This window comes from Rhinoraja longicauda, chromosome 5 (assembly GCF_053455715.1).
Source record: "Rhinoraja longicauda isolate Sanriku21f chromosome 5, sRhiLon1.1, whole genome shotgun sequence".
NCBI lineage: Eukaryota > Metazoa > Chordata > Chondrichthyes > Rajiformes > Arhynchobatidae > Rhinoraja > Rhinoraja longicauda.
Window position 1 is genome coordinate 23,960,180 of NC_135957.1, and position 16,288 is coordinate 23,976,467.

At 39.4% G+C, this 16,288-nt stretch overlaps 1 protein-coding gene across 3 annotated transcripts in view; it reads right to left on the bottom strand.

Moving 5' to 3' along the window:
* lyst (lysosomal trafficking regulator) overlaps nucleotides 1–16,288 on the bottom strand; it is a 170,690-nt gene that overhangs the window by 60,897 nt on the left and 93,505 nt on the right. For 2 of the 3 annotated variants that reach the window (XM_078399122.1, XM_078399123.1), the window contains exons 21-26: nucleotides 15,606–15,804; nucleotides 14,101–14,226; nucleotides 12,684–13,386; nucleotides 10,817–10,997; nucleotides 4,122–4,291; nucleotides 2,946–3,176 (exon numbers count right to left, since the gene is read on the bottom strand). In XM_078399122.1, coding sequence (XP_078255248.1) covers nucleotides 2,946–3,176; nucleotides 4,122–4,291; nucleotides 10,817–10,997; nucleotides 12,684–13,386; nucleotides 14,101–14,226; nucleotides 15,606–15,804 — 1,610 coding nt within the window. The remainder of the gene's footprint in view (nucleotides 1–2,945; nucleotides 3,177–4,121; nucleotides 4,292–10,816; nucleotides 10,998–12,683; nucleotides 13,387–14,100; nucleotides 14,227–15,605; nucleotides 15,805–16,288) is intronic. The other variant, XM_078399124.1, reaches the window with a different exon arrangement.

Consider the following 16,288-nt stretch of genomic DNA (forward strand, 5'->3'; position numbering starts at 1 on the left):
GGGCTGGTTTACTTAGAATAACAATTTATTGTATATATATTGATGTTGCATCTCTCTGGCATCCGTCCATTTGCGGGAGATGATGGTGCGGCTGGGCATTGTCCTGCTTGGAGAGGGGGATCTTTCATTGTGGTTACATTTCCTTGTGTGACTGACGAGGCCTATCCGTGACAGGCAGATCCTTCAACAGTTTCCACAGGTGAGGTCGTCTCTGGTCGTTGTTCTGGGGAGTCCGTGGCTGCTGTCTTTGACCATAGTGCAGCGTTGGTGCCTGTGCTCCAGGGTCTTGAACCACATGCTGTTGTGATGTTTCATGCCTGCCTGGAGGTCCTTCCTCCACCTGCCACGGTTCCATCTAATGTTGCATCTAATGCACATTTAAAGCTGCAGTAGGAAAGAATATCATTGTTCGAATTGATATCTGCTGCATATGACAAATAGACACTTTTGAACTCTTCCATTCCCAACTTTCGGGGATGGAAGCTGGCTCTCCAGTTGGGGCAATGATTCACCTGTGCTTCATCCAATCTAGTATCCCGCATTCTCGCACATTTGAAAAACCAAACACATATTTTACAGGACATGCATTCAGTCACAGAGTTGCCTGCTGTTTTAATTCTCCATCCTACTCTCACTCTCTGCCCGTGACTTCCTTGCTGTTATCAGGCAACTGAATCATCCTATCACAACCAGAGAGCCAACTTGAACTACTATCTGCCTCATTGGTGACCCTCAGACTAACATTGATTGGACTTTACTGGCTTTATCTTGCACTAAACGTTATTCCCCATCATGTATCTATACACTGTAAATAGCTTGATTGTAATCATGTATTATCTTTCCGTTGACTGGTTAGCATGGAACAAAAACTTCTCACTGTTCTTCGGTACACGTGACAATAAACTGACCTAAACTAAACTAAAACTTAATTGTTCTAATAAGATCCAAATCAAGTTTTAGGAACAACACCTAATTTTCAATCTGGTCCTCCTGCAACCTTCAGGACTCTATTGAGAATGATCCAACTTTATATAATTCATTCTTTCTGTCAGTCTACATCAGAACAGGCCATTTTTGCCCGCTATCACTTTTTTTCTAGTTGTATTGTCTGTTTTGCTGGGCATTTCCCAGTCTTACTATTAGCAACACAAAGAAGCATAATCTGAATATAATTGTTATATTTACTAATTTGGTCTCAGGCTAGAGATACTCCCTTTGTGCTACTTATCTATCTACCACTTTCTCTGCTGTTGAAAACTAACTTGTTTTCTCTGCCAGTTATGATGAAGTCTTGGACCTGAAACATGAAATGTTTCTTTTCCGCAGCTGCTGCCAAACCTGAGTGTTTCCAACATTTTCTTTTCCATCTCAGATTTCCTGCATTTGAAGTAATTTGATTTCCATGTATTATTTGGCATGACATTAATTTTGTACAAACCAGTGGAAGTTGTCCGCAGTGTAAAGGAAGAACTTTGTCAATATACAGCAGATAGTTATCCGAGAACTAGTTCAAATATGTTTATCCATTACACTAATTTTTAGAGATGGAAACAATCCCTTCGGCCCACCGAGTCCACGCCGACCATTGATCATCCATACACTAGTTCGACGTTATCCTGCTTTCGCATCCAAAACACTTGGGGGTAATTTACAAAGGCCAATTAACCTACAAACCTGCACATCCTTGGAATGTGAGAGGAAATGGAGCACTCAGATAAAACCCACAGGGTCAGAGGGAGAACACACAAATTCCGCACAGACAGCACCGGTAGTGACGATTGAACCCGGGTCTCTGGCACTGAGAAATAGCAGCTCTACTGCTGCGCCACTATGCCACCTCTTGCATTACATGTCACTGGCCCATTCTTGCAGACATATCCTCTGAGACTCAGCCAGCTCAGTCAATGTCAATGAGGCATTCCAGGTACCTGTACATACCTGTAAGTATTTAAGGATTCCACCCGTAGTACATATTTGCTTTTACTGTTCTTAGCATTTCTTCCAAGTAACATTCAACATAGAGTGGAAATGATTTATCAGCTGAGGCAGAGTTCTAGATTGTGAGTAGTCATGGCTTTGCTTGATTTAATGTTTGAGATTTCCTAGTCTGTGGCTGCAAAACTGAGCAATCCCAGGCAACTCCTTTCCAATTCTCAACCACTGCGCTGCCACTTCTGCTAGGTCAGTTCTATCATTGAGTCAGGACACAGCAAAGGATCCAGATTGGGTTATTTGAGATGTTGGTTGAAAGGCCCAATACAAATTATTCAAGATGGTGACTAACTGTGAGGCAGATCTTCCAATTAAGACGCATCTCCATTTTAATGGAAAACATTGCAGGAACATACCCAAATCCTGCCAATGGTTCAATGTCTGCTATGAAGTAGTAATTTTGAAATATCTGAGAGCTATGCTAGCCAGTTTCAGAATTTTGCAGTAAAGAGTTAATCATGTTATGTTCAAAGTCATACAAACACAAGGGTGAGAAAAATTGGCAGTTTTTCTTCCTTTAAGAACAGATGGTGAACCAGATCGCAACCATCAGTGGTTTCATGGTTATCTTTGCTGATTCTAGATTTCTACTCAAGATTTTGTAATTAACTGAAGTTCTCTGGTTGCCATGACGAGATTTAAAATTACTCTTGTAATTTAGGATATGCAGTTATGCCTTTCCACACAGCAAGGACCTTAGAAGTTGTAATGAGATAATGTCCAAATAATCCGTTTTAGCCACATTACATAACAGCAAATATTGGGCAGGAAACCTGTTAGTTCAACACTTGTACCTGTTGTAGGGGAATTTAAGAATTCCATTCTCACTTCAAATAGAACATAAAATCTGTTTCAAAATGAACAATGAAAATAGAGCTATGGCATTTGCAAAGGTTGCAAGATAATTATAGAAATTTACTGTTTATTAAAACTAACCACAATAATTTCCTTACCCATTCTCTAGTCCATTAAGTGCTGCCAAGGTGTTGAATAAGACATACAGCAGGCCATTGTCGAGAAGTATATCAGCTAACTTGGGGCAGGCGTTCAGAAACTGGAGTAAAACATACAATATATGGTGCACCAATGTATTTTCATATAGAGAGTTTTCAATAAGGCCCAACACAGGAATAATGCACCTTTTATGGAATGGGTCAATGTGAGCCATTGCCTCTGGATCCAACCTGTTCAGATTGAAAAACAAAAGACATCATCAGAGGAACAGTAAGCTACAACCAGCCAAATATGTATATTTATAACCCCCAGATCTTCCAACAATGCACGTTATTATCAATTAAAGTACTGTACAAATTAAAATACTCCCAGGCTTTAATGCTCCTTAAGTAATCCAAACATAGATTCTGAAGAGATGGCAAGTACAATCATCAGCTTCTTCTAAATATAAAAAAATGATTTCTTTGAATAGCATGAACAATCCCATTTTTGGTATAGGTTTTGCCTTGCAGTTTCAACATGTTAATGCATTTATTTTCTTAGCAGATCTGCAAGTTGTTACACTTCCAACAATGGATCCAATTGCACCTCTGCATTCAGCTGCAATTTAGTGACTCTCATATTTCATTTGCCTAAAGTCATCATACAGCAGCTTAAATTATTGAGCCTTTCAAAAGTACCAACAGTTAAAAAGCCAAAAACATGACATTAACAACAATGAGACGAAGTGCAGGAAAGAGATTGAGAATAAGCAGTCATGTGTCAGGACAACAACCTAGCCCATAACATCAGCCAGACAAAAGAATTGTTTTTGTCATAAGAAATGATGTGAATGCAATCCTATCCTCATCATCTTCGTTACTTCCTTCCATCCAATCCATCTTAACAGTGTGTTGCATCAGGAAGGCTGGAAGCATCGTCAGGCATGTCCTCTACCAAGGCCATCCCCTTGTCTCTCTTCTACCTTCTGGGATACAATAAAGGAGCCTGAAAGTCCACATTCAATAACAGCTTCTTTCCCACTGCTATCAGACTCCTGAACCCCTATCACACTCCTTTCTGGGAGGTGTAGCAGTACCTCAATCAGTTATTCCATTATTTTACTTTAATATATTTTTTTGCATTACTTCAGATTGCACTACAATTTTGCACTATTCTCAAAAAACTGAACATACTCTTCATCCAGATCGACTCCTCGGCTCAGCAGCATTTCAAGAAAACACTCCATCAATCCTTGTGTCCCTTGGTGAAGATAAAGCTGATTGGCCAACAACGAAAATCCATGGTTTTTCAGGAATTTTTCCTTTTGTTCCTTTGATGCACGGGTGAAATATGCATCCAGCAACTATTAACAAAACATGTTAAAACTGAATTAGGAAAATTACACATGAGGAGTGTTGAAATAACAATCTCAGTTATAAAATAATACAAATGGACTCACAGACTCATTCAGAAAGGAATTTCTTCAGCCACTTTCCTGTGCCAGCTTTTGAAAGAACTACAATTTAATCTCATCCTTCTGCTCTTTCTTCCTAGTACTGCATTTTTTCCCATTTTAATGAGAGATACTCTTTTGAAAGTTACTGCAGAATATGCTTCTACCAGTCAAATTACTAAATTCCAAATCTGGGCGATATCAAATTCTCTGCAGATTTGGCATTTTTGCCAATTACTTTAAATCTGTCGCTTCTATTTACAGATCCATTTGCCAATGGAAACAGATTTTCTTTAAATTAAATACCTGATATGTTTTAGATTCAAATTTTACAAATGCAACAGGAAAATTTGGAAATGATCAGCAACCAGTGAGACCAAACTCTACAGTAGTAGCTCTAAAGACTTTGTCAACCTAAGCTTTACAAGATTGCAATGACAGCAAGTGAGAGAGTGCGATAAAGCAAGAGTGTAGAAGAGAGACTGATCTTTTACAACATTTGTGTAATTTATATATCATTTATGTTTTGGTGTGTTGCCTGACTTTATGCATGTAATGCTGCTGCAAGCAAGATTTTCATTGTACCACTATCTCACATGACTCAAATTGAAGCATTTCTAGAGCACAGAAACGCATGACATATCACACATGGCCAACTGCTGTTACTTCATCTTATTCTTAACCATCAGCAAAATGATGTAACAGATAATGGCAATGCTATCAAAATGGATTTACCATACTGAGAAATACTTCGACTTAGTTCTCCCAGAGCCACTAAAGACTTAAAATTCATTACCCCCTTAATGTAAACATGAAGAGATAAGGTGTACTCCAGCAGTGTGGTAAAACTGAGTGTCATCAAGAAGCTCTAGAAAAATTGATGCCATTGGGAATCAGGGGTAAAACAAATCCTTTGGTCGAAATCATACCCAGCATTGAGGATAGTGCTTGTGAAAGATGGAGGTCAATCACCTCTGCCTCAGGACACTGTGGATTTTTTTTGTAGATGTCCTAACAATCTTCAGTGTTTCATTCATTGATTTCAGACATGGAGATGTTTGCTAATGATTATGAAATATTCAGTTCTACTTGTACAGCTTTATTTATGGAACAGGTTCTGTATTCATTCACAACAACACAGACATGTTTCCTACTTAATCTGATAAACTTTAACATTTGTGCCACACAAGTGCCAGGCAATTACCGCATCCAACAAGAGCATTGAACCACTTCACCTAGACACTCAATGCATTATTAGTCGATTATTATTCAATACCCTACCATAACACACTGGAGGGAGTGACTGCTGATCAAATAATTAATTGTACCCAGTTGGCAGGGATTATTCAGAAATTGTGGAATTATGAGGGTAGCAAGCCTTTTCACAATTTAACTTCCACTGACACTTTGAGGCCATGAAATCAATCATCAGGTGTGGTATATTCTGATTCTATACCATTGTAACAAATGCAGTGGGAGACAATAAATGAATGGTTAATTGGCCCTCATGATGAGATCAAGGAAGGCAGTATGTGGACATCTATTATAATAACATCAATTAAGGCACATTACTGCCACATGATATACAGTTCAGGACATGTCTGTTTTGTCACTAAACATGCTGGCTGTTGCATATCTAGGGAACCATCCCTCAAACACAGTAACAGAAGTAGTACATTTGGGTGTTTGGTGTTTTGTGCTCAGAACTCTCGGACCAATCACCGGTACTTCAATATTTAAAGGGGTTGAGCTGTGCTTCCACTGTAAATATGTAATTCTGCAAAGGTTAATTGTCTATATTCAAAATGTGAGTCAAGTACATGATTAGAGCCATTGAAACTGTAGTTTATTGTTTTTGTATTTAAAAAAGGTCTAAAAGATTTCTGTATCATAAATTGTCTGGGGAGGAGAAACAGATTCTCCAGAAGATCCACTTGTGTTGAATAAAAATCTTGTACGTCTACCTGCTTGTCTCCGGTGACTCAGTCAGTCACAACAGCCACCTGCATGTCAGAGCAGGTTAGAATTCTGCTGTGAGTGATTCACCTCCCAAGTTGCCAAAGCCTTTTCAACATTTCTAAGGCACAAGGTCAGAAGGGTGATGCAATATTTTTATGTGCTTGTAAACAAGCAGCTTCAACATCCAAAATCCTCAACTACATCCATGCAAAGCAACCCCCTTGCTTCACACCATCTCCAAGTTTAAACGTTTGCCAGTGCAACAAGCCTTCAGTGCAAAGCATCTACTGAGATAACGTAAGAATCACTGCAGCAATTTGCCAAAACATTTTTGCCAGCACGGTCAAATCTATAGTATCTATCATCAATCATCTAGAAGGACACAGTACCAGCAGGCATACTTCGAAGACAAATGCCATCCTGGCATGGCATTCCTTCATCACGGATCATCCACCCACTTCTTCCCACCCAAAGCCCTCCCCACCTGACAGCACGGAGAAAGCACTTTAGCCACAGATTGCAGGTTCAAAGAAATTACTCACCCCTCCATTCTAAGGAGCAATTAGGGATGGGAATAATTGTGGGCTTGCCAGAGATGCTCATTTATTTCCCCTAAACATTCTTTGCTTAGGACACTAATCTCAATTTTTCAAGTCTATTTAGATAGTTGCACAGGTCTGGGAGTGTGCCAGTAAACCTCTTGCACATACTCTCCAAGGCCATAACGTCCTTCCTAATGTATCTATCATTCCATGAGCTGACTCTGCAATGCTGCAAATAATAAATCAGGATCAACTGCCACATTGAAATGAAGACAAATTATCAACTCCTCTTGAGCAGAAAAACAGAGTGCTGGAGGAACTCAGTGGATCACGCAGCATTTGTGGCGAGAAATGGACGAGCGATGCTCATTTCCCTCCACTGATGCTGCCTGACCCAGTTTTCTGCATCTGCAGTTTCTTGTGTATCCATTCCTCTTGTTTATTCTCTTCTGTAAAACAAAGCTCAGCGAATGATGTGATCACTAAATAAGACATTTGAATGGTACTTTCACAGCCAATATCAGTTCAATACTATAATTACGACCTAGTTGGGATGTTAATGTGGATTGAAGCAGGTGAGAGGATAGAAAGGAAGAAATAAAAATAGAAAATGCTGGAAATTCTCAGCAGGTCAGACAGCATCTGTGGAAAGAACGACAAAGTAAGCGTTTTGTTTTTATTTCCAGCATCTACAGTTTTTGGGTTTTCATGCACAAGAAGAAGAGTTCCCAGTGCAGGGAAGTACAGAACAATGTTATTAAAGGGAGATGACACGAAGTAAAGGTTACTTGAGGTCACTGGTTCACAAGGGACCCTAAGGTTTCCAGTTTGGTTACCCCATAGCCTGCCTTCAGCAAGGTCATCTGTAAAAGCAAGAAGAGGTAGGAAGTCTACAATCCTTCAGGAGCTGGTCCCATCCTCAAATCATCATCCAGCTTTAGAGAATGTTGAAGATGACAATACTAAGTCCCAGAACAAGACGCAAATGACTGCAGAGGGGTAACAAAGTAGAGTAGAAATGCCAGAATCATTGCAGAATAAATAATAAGAGATAAACAGGAGTTTCTATGACCATTAACTTACGTTCCATGTGGTATATAGCCACTTTGGAACTAAAAGAGGGGAGAGGGAATGAATTAAGAAGAATTCATTGTACACAGCAAAACTGATTCAATTGAAAGAAAATATTTGAGATCAGATAATGGAACCCAGAGGAGGAGGAAGTATAAAAAGGGCATCAAATCATTGCATCACTCAGTCATGTTCCAGTGCAATCAGTTGGAAGATATTAATTAAGTGGATGCCATACAAATGACACTGTAGAGTGGCATACAGATTCTTAAGATATTGTGACCAGTTCTGGGGTAGATGATTGGGCTTCTTCAACAGACCTAGGACCAGTATCCTTGTGGAAAGGTTAGTGAATTGCAGTTTAGAGGTGGAAGGTGGTGTTCAGAAAAAAATTGGCAGAAGAATACCTCTGGCAAGTAGCATACAAGAAAGGAATATGGCACATAGCAGATCGGAACTGGTATACAGTGCTAGAGTAAAAAATATATATATATTGCACTAATATTAGCGAGACAATAGATTTATATCATATGTAAAAACATCATGACCCCTGTATATACATTATTAAAATGGACAAAGGCTGGTGAGCTACTGGAGCAAATAGCCATGTGGAATATGATACAGTGAAAATTACTGAGACATGGCTCATAAAAAGAGCTGAATAAGGCACTAAATCTTTCAAGGTGCAACAGGTGCCAGAAAGATATTCATTGGGGGGGAAAATGGAGCAGCAATACTGATCAAGAAAGAAAATACGGTGCTAGAGAGAGAGACAGAATGTCCTTGAGGGGTTGAGGACAAAATCCATTTAGTTAAGCTAAGCAAGAATGGAACAGAGTATTATGACTGGGGTAGTATTTAAATATAGGGCAAGGAGGAGAAGTAATTTAAACAACATATTATTTAGCAGAATCTTTTCAGCATGTTTCTGCCTCAACGACGGAGTTGTTGGTTGATCCAATTCTGGGGAATGAAATGGGCCACATTGACCAAGGGAATACTGAGCATATGGTAGTAAGGTACAAATTGTCAATGTTAAAGTACAAAGAGTGATATGACGCCGAGCTGGTATTTTGGTGGGATGAGAAAGCATCAGATCATGTGGTTTGAATTAACCAAATAACTAAACTTCAAAACAATTATTTGATATTGAAGTAAAATTGAGCTATTAAATTATCCACTCCCCTCCCACCCCCACCCCCCCTCCCCTCCCCCTCCCACTCCTCCTCCCCCTCCCACTCCTCCTCCCCCTCCCACTCCTCCTCCCCCTCCCCACCCCCCTCCCCACCCCCCTCCCCTCCCCACCCCCAGCGGCGGGACCAGGCCAGGTGAGTGGCAAGGCCAGGCCCGGCGAGCGGCGAGGAGAGCGGCAAGGAGGCCAGGCCTGGCGAGTGGCGGGACCAGGCTCGGCGAACGGCGAGGAGGCCAGAGAGGGCGAGTGGCGAGGAGGCCAGGCCCGGCGAGCGGCAGGACCAGGCCTGGCGAGCGGCAGGACCAGGCCAGGCGAGTGACAAGGCCAGGCCTGGCGAGCGGCGGGGAGGCTATGCCAGGCGAGCGGCAAGACCAGGCCCGGCGAGCGGCGGGGCGAGGCCCGGCGAGCAGCATGAAGGCCAGGCGAGCGGCGGGGCCAGGCCCGGCGAACGGCGGGGCCAGGTCCGGCGAGTGGCAAGGCCAGGCAGGGCGAGGCCCGGCGAGCAGCATGAAGGCCAGGCGAGACGAGCGGCGGGGAGGCTATGCCAGGCGAGCGGCAAGACCAGGCCCGGCGAGCAGCGGGGCGAGGCCCGGCGAGCAGCATGAAGGCCAGGCCAGGGGAGCGGTGAGGAAGCCAGGACAGGCGAGCGGCGGGGCCAGGCCCAGCGCACGGCGGGGCCAGGTCCGGCGAGCGGTGGGGCCAGGCCAGGCGAGTGGCAAGGCCATGCCCGGCGAGCAGCGGGCGGGGCAAGGGGCAGGGTGTGCGGCAAGGCATGTGTTTTACGGAAAAATGTGAGGCGAAATCTAAATGGCGGAAATGAAATACGAAACCGGAAACTTTCCGCCAAGGGTTGAGAAGTATAAGAAAATAACTGCAGATGCTGGTACAAATCGAAGGTATTTATTCACAAAATGCTGGAGTAACTCAGCAGGTCAGGCAGCAACTCAGGAGAGAAGGAATGGGGGACGTTTCGGGTCGAGACCCTTCTTCAGATTGATGGGTTGGGAGGTCTGTTATAAGCAAACTCGAAGCACTGATGTGGTCAAGTGAACTTCTCTTATTAGAATTTAGAAATGAGAAGGCCAGTAACCTCACTAAGGCTATCAGATATATCAGTCTTTCTGACTCATTTCTTCAAAACATTTCTTTGCTTATTAATACACCTAACTGACAACTTTTATACAACTTGATATTAAACCTGTTCCCATCTCTAATTTTTATAATCAATAAATAGGTTTTTTTAAAAGAATTATTTAACTCTTAAGACTTTTTTCCAGGGCTTTATTCTTGAAGCACCCAACCATTTAATTTTGAAGACTCTAGGACCATCCTCAAGAAAAGCATTTTACAAGATAAAATTCATGCTTAAAAGTTAGAACAAAAATTGTAAATCATATTTGTATTTCCTAGCCTTTGTGACAGACATAACACTGTGCGACAATTGACAATATGAACATCAACTGCAAAAATGTATTGCAACATTAATATTCATGCAATATAAAAAACTGTGATTCATGCAATATAAAAAACTGAGATGAGAATATGTTCACTATAACACTGTTAATGTGGATTACAACCTGGTGCTAGACATTACGGTTATCCATTTGTTGTGCAAAATTTCATGCTGCCATGAGCAAATCTCAGAATGGATCAACTGGTTATTTCTCTTACTTTAATAACTCCTTGCTGTATAACTGGAACTGGGTGATTAACCAGGACGATTAGTGCTTCTGGTTGAATTAACTTATCCATCACATCAGCGAGCATCACATCTGGCAAGATGAGCAGGATTCCTCTCAATAGATTATAAAGACCACAGCAGATGAGAATCAGGCAATCCTCTGTTGTTGATCTAGATACAGAAAACATTCATGTCAATCAGAAGAGAAATAGACTCACGAAAACGCCCTAATTCCATTTAATAATGTAAAGACGTCAACTTTATGACTGTGGATGTTTTAAACTTCATGGTGTTATTCTGCAAAAATAATTATCCCAGACTGATCCCCACATGTAGTCAGTCAGACACAGACCTGGAGTTTATTTGTAACAGATGAGACAATGAAACATTTTGTACATGAGAAGTATTTCAAACCTGGAAGTATTTATAGAATCAAATGTCCCGTGTACTTTGTCAGAAGCTTTGAATGTTATTGTTCAATGACTGCTAAAATTAATGGAAACTGGCCTTTACTGCAGAAGATCTCCCACAAAGATTCTACCTGCATTGATTTTATTTTTACATACTTACAGACTGTACCATTTATTGACATAGACAAAAAGCCAGCTACAATTGCTACTAGATAAAATCAGCATGTGCACCAAGCATGGACCAAGTATGATATGGTCCATTTTTAAATGAAATTGAAGCTACCATTTTATTTGTTTTATACTTTGTAGACAGAAAGAGGGTGAAATCGCAACATTTTTCATTCACTATGATTATGTAAAGAAAATAACACCATGGGAAAATTACTGGATAAAACTACCTGATGTTTTATTTTCGTCTGTTTATTAAATGTAGTGATTCAGAACATTGAGTCAACTCTATCATTTGTATGTAAGATGTAATGTGCAATAAATATTGTAATATTTCCAGAGTGGAACAAAAGATTGAAGGAATTGATTGGTACACTTTTCCTCAGCTGCACACCATGCTCCAGGATTTACTAACGCAACAATGGTTACTATTTTTGTTTGCTTTATCTGTACGTCAAGAACATGAACGTTAACAGTAAATCCAGATGGGAGTCTACAACAATCGCCACATAATAACTCCAAATTTTGCTTAGACAATGGCAAAGAATCCTCGTCATAAAAATCAATGCCCTGAAGAGTTCTAGGAACCCTGTGTATTTCCCAAATCACACCATATGTATGTCATGAATATTTAGCAGCTGCAGCATTCTGATTAGCTGAAGTAATTACCAGACTAGTTTGTACTGGACCTCAGCTGGCAGTTCCATCTCATAACATGGAATATTAATTTTTAGATAGTTACTATGATTGCATGTGTCTGTTGATTATGTAAACACAGAATGAGTCACAAAGAAGCAACATATAAAAACAAAGAGGAGGGAGTCCAATAATGGATGGATAACTCCAGATCTGATGATAATGGAGAGCAAGGAGAAGCTGTGGTGGAACCATGCAAGGATAGTTCTACCAACCTGGGCAATGGAGAAAAGGTGGCTGTAATTTGATATTGTCAAATGCTGTGGAGAAATCAAGACATTGACAGTAAAGATAATATTTTCTACCTCCTTATTCCCCATATCTAAAAAACAGATGCACTATTTTCTTTACAAAAACTGACTCAGTTTCATTCTGACTAAATTCGCAATGGATGCCAAAGGGGTTAATTTAAGTCCTATCAATGAGCACCCTCTCATCCTCAAGAGTTGGTTTGTATGAATGTAAAAGGAATTTATTCAATTTTTTTAATGTTCTGAATAGTATTAGTATAACAAATGTAGTTAATGATTAAAATAATATCATTTTTGTTAGTTTGTTAGCGCAATAATTTATTCAATTATACCTATCTGGAGTACTGTCAGTTTGCTTGTAGGGTCGCTCATAAAGAGGTGAGAAACCAAAGCTTTCCCATTCTTCAGGAATCAAATTCTTGCCAACCACGCTTGGCAAATGTCCAACAACTAAAGATCCATTTTGGGATGGAAATGCTAAGCCCAGGCCAGTAAAATTACTCTGACTTCTTTGGAACATCTGAAGTCCTTGGAGACTGTCGGGACGATTTACACCATCACCTGATCCTTCCTGTTTCAGTTCTGGTTCCAAAGCTGATGAACTCTCATCTGAAACATGTTCCACATCAATCTTGATGTTTACATTTGCTGGGCTACCTGCCTCCACCATATGTTCCAATGATTCTTGTATGTGATCATGTACAATAACAGTTCTTGAAAAAGCTCCCTTTTCAGATTCACACAAGGTTTTTGTTGACTCACTGCTGCTGAGATACACTTCATCCTGTATTCTTCCCATAGTTTCTGCAGTGGCCATTTTAGGAACATTCTCCAGTAAAAAGCTTTCAGAGTTTGACTCGCCATCAGAAACCTCCTGTACATCTAAACTCTGTTCTTCATGTTTCATGTTTTGGATTTGCTTTTGCGGTGACATGGAAGGAGTTAATGGTAGACTTTGAAGGTGCGGCTCATACAGCGGCAGTAATGGAGATTCCTGTTTTTCATTGCTTAATGTGCTACTTTGTACTTTTTCTCCTAGAAAAGGGGAGGAAAAAAAATCAGAATGTTGCTCCATTAACTAATATTAATTCTCATAAAATGTTTGATATTTACCTACATAGGCATTAATTTATGTTTTCACCACATTTTTCAATGAATTTTAATGTTTATGAAAGATAATTTCACACCATTCCTTAAATCTTTTATTCTAACATTAATTAAACTATTCTTTGCATCAACTAATTATTCTGTACTTTGAGATTTTCTAATTGGGATACCTTCTTCCAAGGAAAAGAAAATCAGTGTGAGCTATACACGTGCGAGTTGTTTCCTTAGAATTCTACTGTAGTTTAGTTCAGTTTAGTGTCACCTGTACCAAGATACAGTGAAAAGTGTTGTGTTGCATGTTATCTAGTCAGCGGAAAGACTATCCATGATTACAATCAAGCCGCCCATAGTGTATAGATACAAGATAAAGGGAACAACGTTTAGTTCAAGATAAAGTCCAGATAAAATCTAAATTTTGCTAACAGTATCTAAGCTATTCCTCCAAGATTAATATTCCTTGCTCATTTTTCAAATGAACTGAACTCTAATGAAAACATAGCACTTTACAGAATTTAGATGAGTAAATAACTTGCAAGATATTTATCAGACAAATACTTGTTCACAAGCAGATAAGGAAATTATGTAGAGCAACAATTAACCATGTAATTTAAATAAAATCATAAATCATTAAGAACTTCTAACCTTCTGGTAAGACAACACTAAATGCAGATGGCGACAAAAAAACAGGACTTTCATTAGATTTTCCACTACTATTAGAATACCGCAGCAATTGGATTGATTTAACCTTTTCTTGAAAGATCTTGCCATCTAAAAGCAAAAATGAAAGTTTTTTTAATAATAACTGAACTATGTTCAACTCCACATCAATTATATTAAAGCCTATTATCCTCTGTGATTGTAATTTTCCATACAATACCTATTTTGGTATTTTCACTCACTAAACATTGATTGAAGTGTTATTTTGAATGATACACTTGAAAACAATTCCGTTAGTATCAAGTGTCTCCTTCATGTGTAAGTGAAGCAATGAGCTATTGAGTTTTAATGAACAGTGACCTCTTATTTTGATCAAGATTTTTCTGGTGTATGAAGGTGTTAAATTTGGAAACTAGAGAAAAGGTACCGTCTCCAGAAAAACTGGACAGTGAGAGTGTGTAGTCTAGGATGGGATGATGTACAACTAGTTTAAAGGTAGAAAATGAAATATTTGGAGCAAACACCAGGACTAAGATGCAAAAGAGTGTGCATTTGTTACACAATGAAAATGAAAGAAAATTGATCTGATCTGAAAGGAAACAGAAGAAATACTATCTCTGATTGGTATGCAGGCACAGACTCCAACTGGTCAGCAGAGCATTTTATTTACAATAGAATAACAATTGTTTTCAAGGGCAATAACCTGCAACCTTGAAATGTCTTATTTTATGCCCATTAACACTACAAAACATTGAAGTAAGTCAAAGCACTGTAATGAAACTGATTCTTCAGGCATCAATGTGGATTTCCTTTTGCAAAAGTTTGGAACACAATGGAATTCTTTATCCCACAAGGGTATGTAGATGCTCTGTCATTTTAGTATACACAAGATTTTAGGGAACAAAGGGATTCAGGGCTATGAGGATTAGGATGGAAAGTGCATGAACTATGATCTTACTGAATGGCAAAGCAGTTTGAAGAAATAATTTTGCTTATTTTGGTTCTGTTACAACCACTGACATAAAACAGATAATTACAATCATACATATCTTCCAATCTTCAAACTGATTTTAACAAGTTGTAACTCATTTTATTTGTACATCCAGCACAAAATAAATCACTAATTTCTAGACGATGGAGATTTTCCCCATAGTGAATTATCTCAAAATACTGCATGCTATTAATCAGTGTTTTTATTTGCCAAAAAGGTGCCGGTACGCATGATTAATAAACATATGGGCCACATGGTCAGAAAATGATATAATGACATTAACATTTTTAGAGATGCTGGTAAGCTGTACCGTGTGTGCCGTCACAAAAACATACTGCAATTAATCATTTTTAAAAGAAGTGACTGATATTAAGATAGTTTCAGTACAGAGGCTATATGCGAAAACATAAATTTTAAAAATAATTTTCCACATCAGTGCCCTTCATCCTTAGTTGTTTTGTAAAACATATCAAAACCATATCAAAAGCATTCCATTCACCTATGTGGAGGGAAAAGTAAAAGCCTGGTGGAGTGTGACAAACATAGGTATTAGTGGGAGGATGCACTGCCAACAAAAAATTGTAAACCAGCTTCAGCAACTCCAGATCCGGTGGTGACCCGAGTACTTCTTCAATGATCTTCACAAATGATCTGCAGACCTCCCGAGGGATAGATGTCAGCTGTTCATCTCGGTGTTCCTAACAACCCAGATTGGGGAAAACAAAGAACAAGGGTGCAGGTGAGGTACCAGACCAATTGATCCTACATTACGTTTTGCTTAGTATAATGGAAATTTATCAGAGATGGAATTTTTCCTTCCCAATTTGGAAACAGAAAAGAATTCTAGTGCTCCATTGAAAATTGCACTGTAATTTTACACAAAACTACACATTTTGCAGATTAGTTCAACAAAAGATACTTTAAGACAGCAGCATCACCATGCACATTATAAAACAAATGTCATGAGGCCTGAAATAATTTAAATAATAAATTTCTGTAATTATATATTTCTGTAATTATTCTTTAATTTCATAGATCAGCAGTACACACTCGCGCATGATTTAAAAAAGCAGTCAGTTCTTGGAATTATTAACTGAGTATATGCTGATGAAAGCATACTAAATTGATTGATATAGTAATTGCTCAGATAAAGGGGGAGGAGGCTACTGCATAGATTTGTGC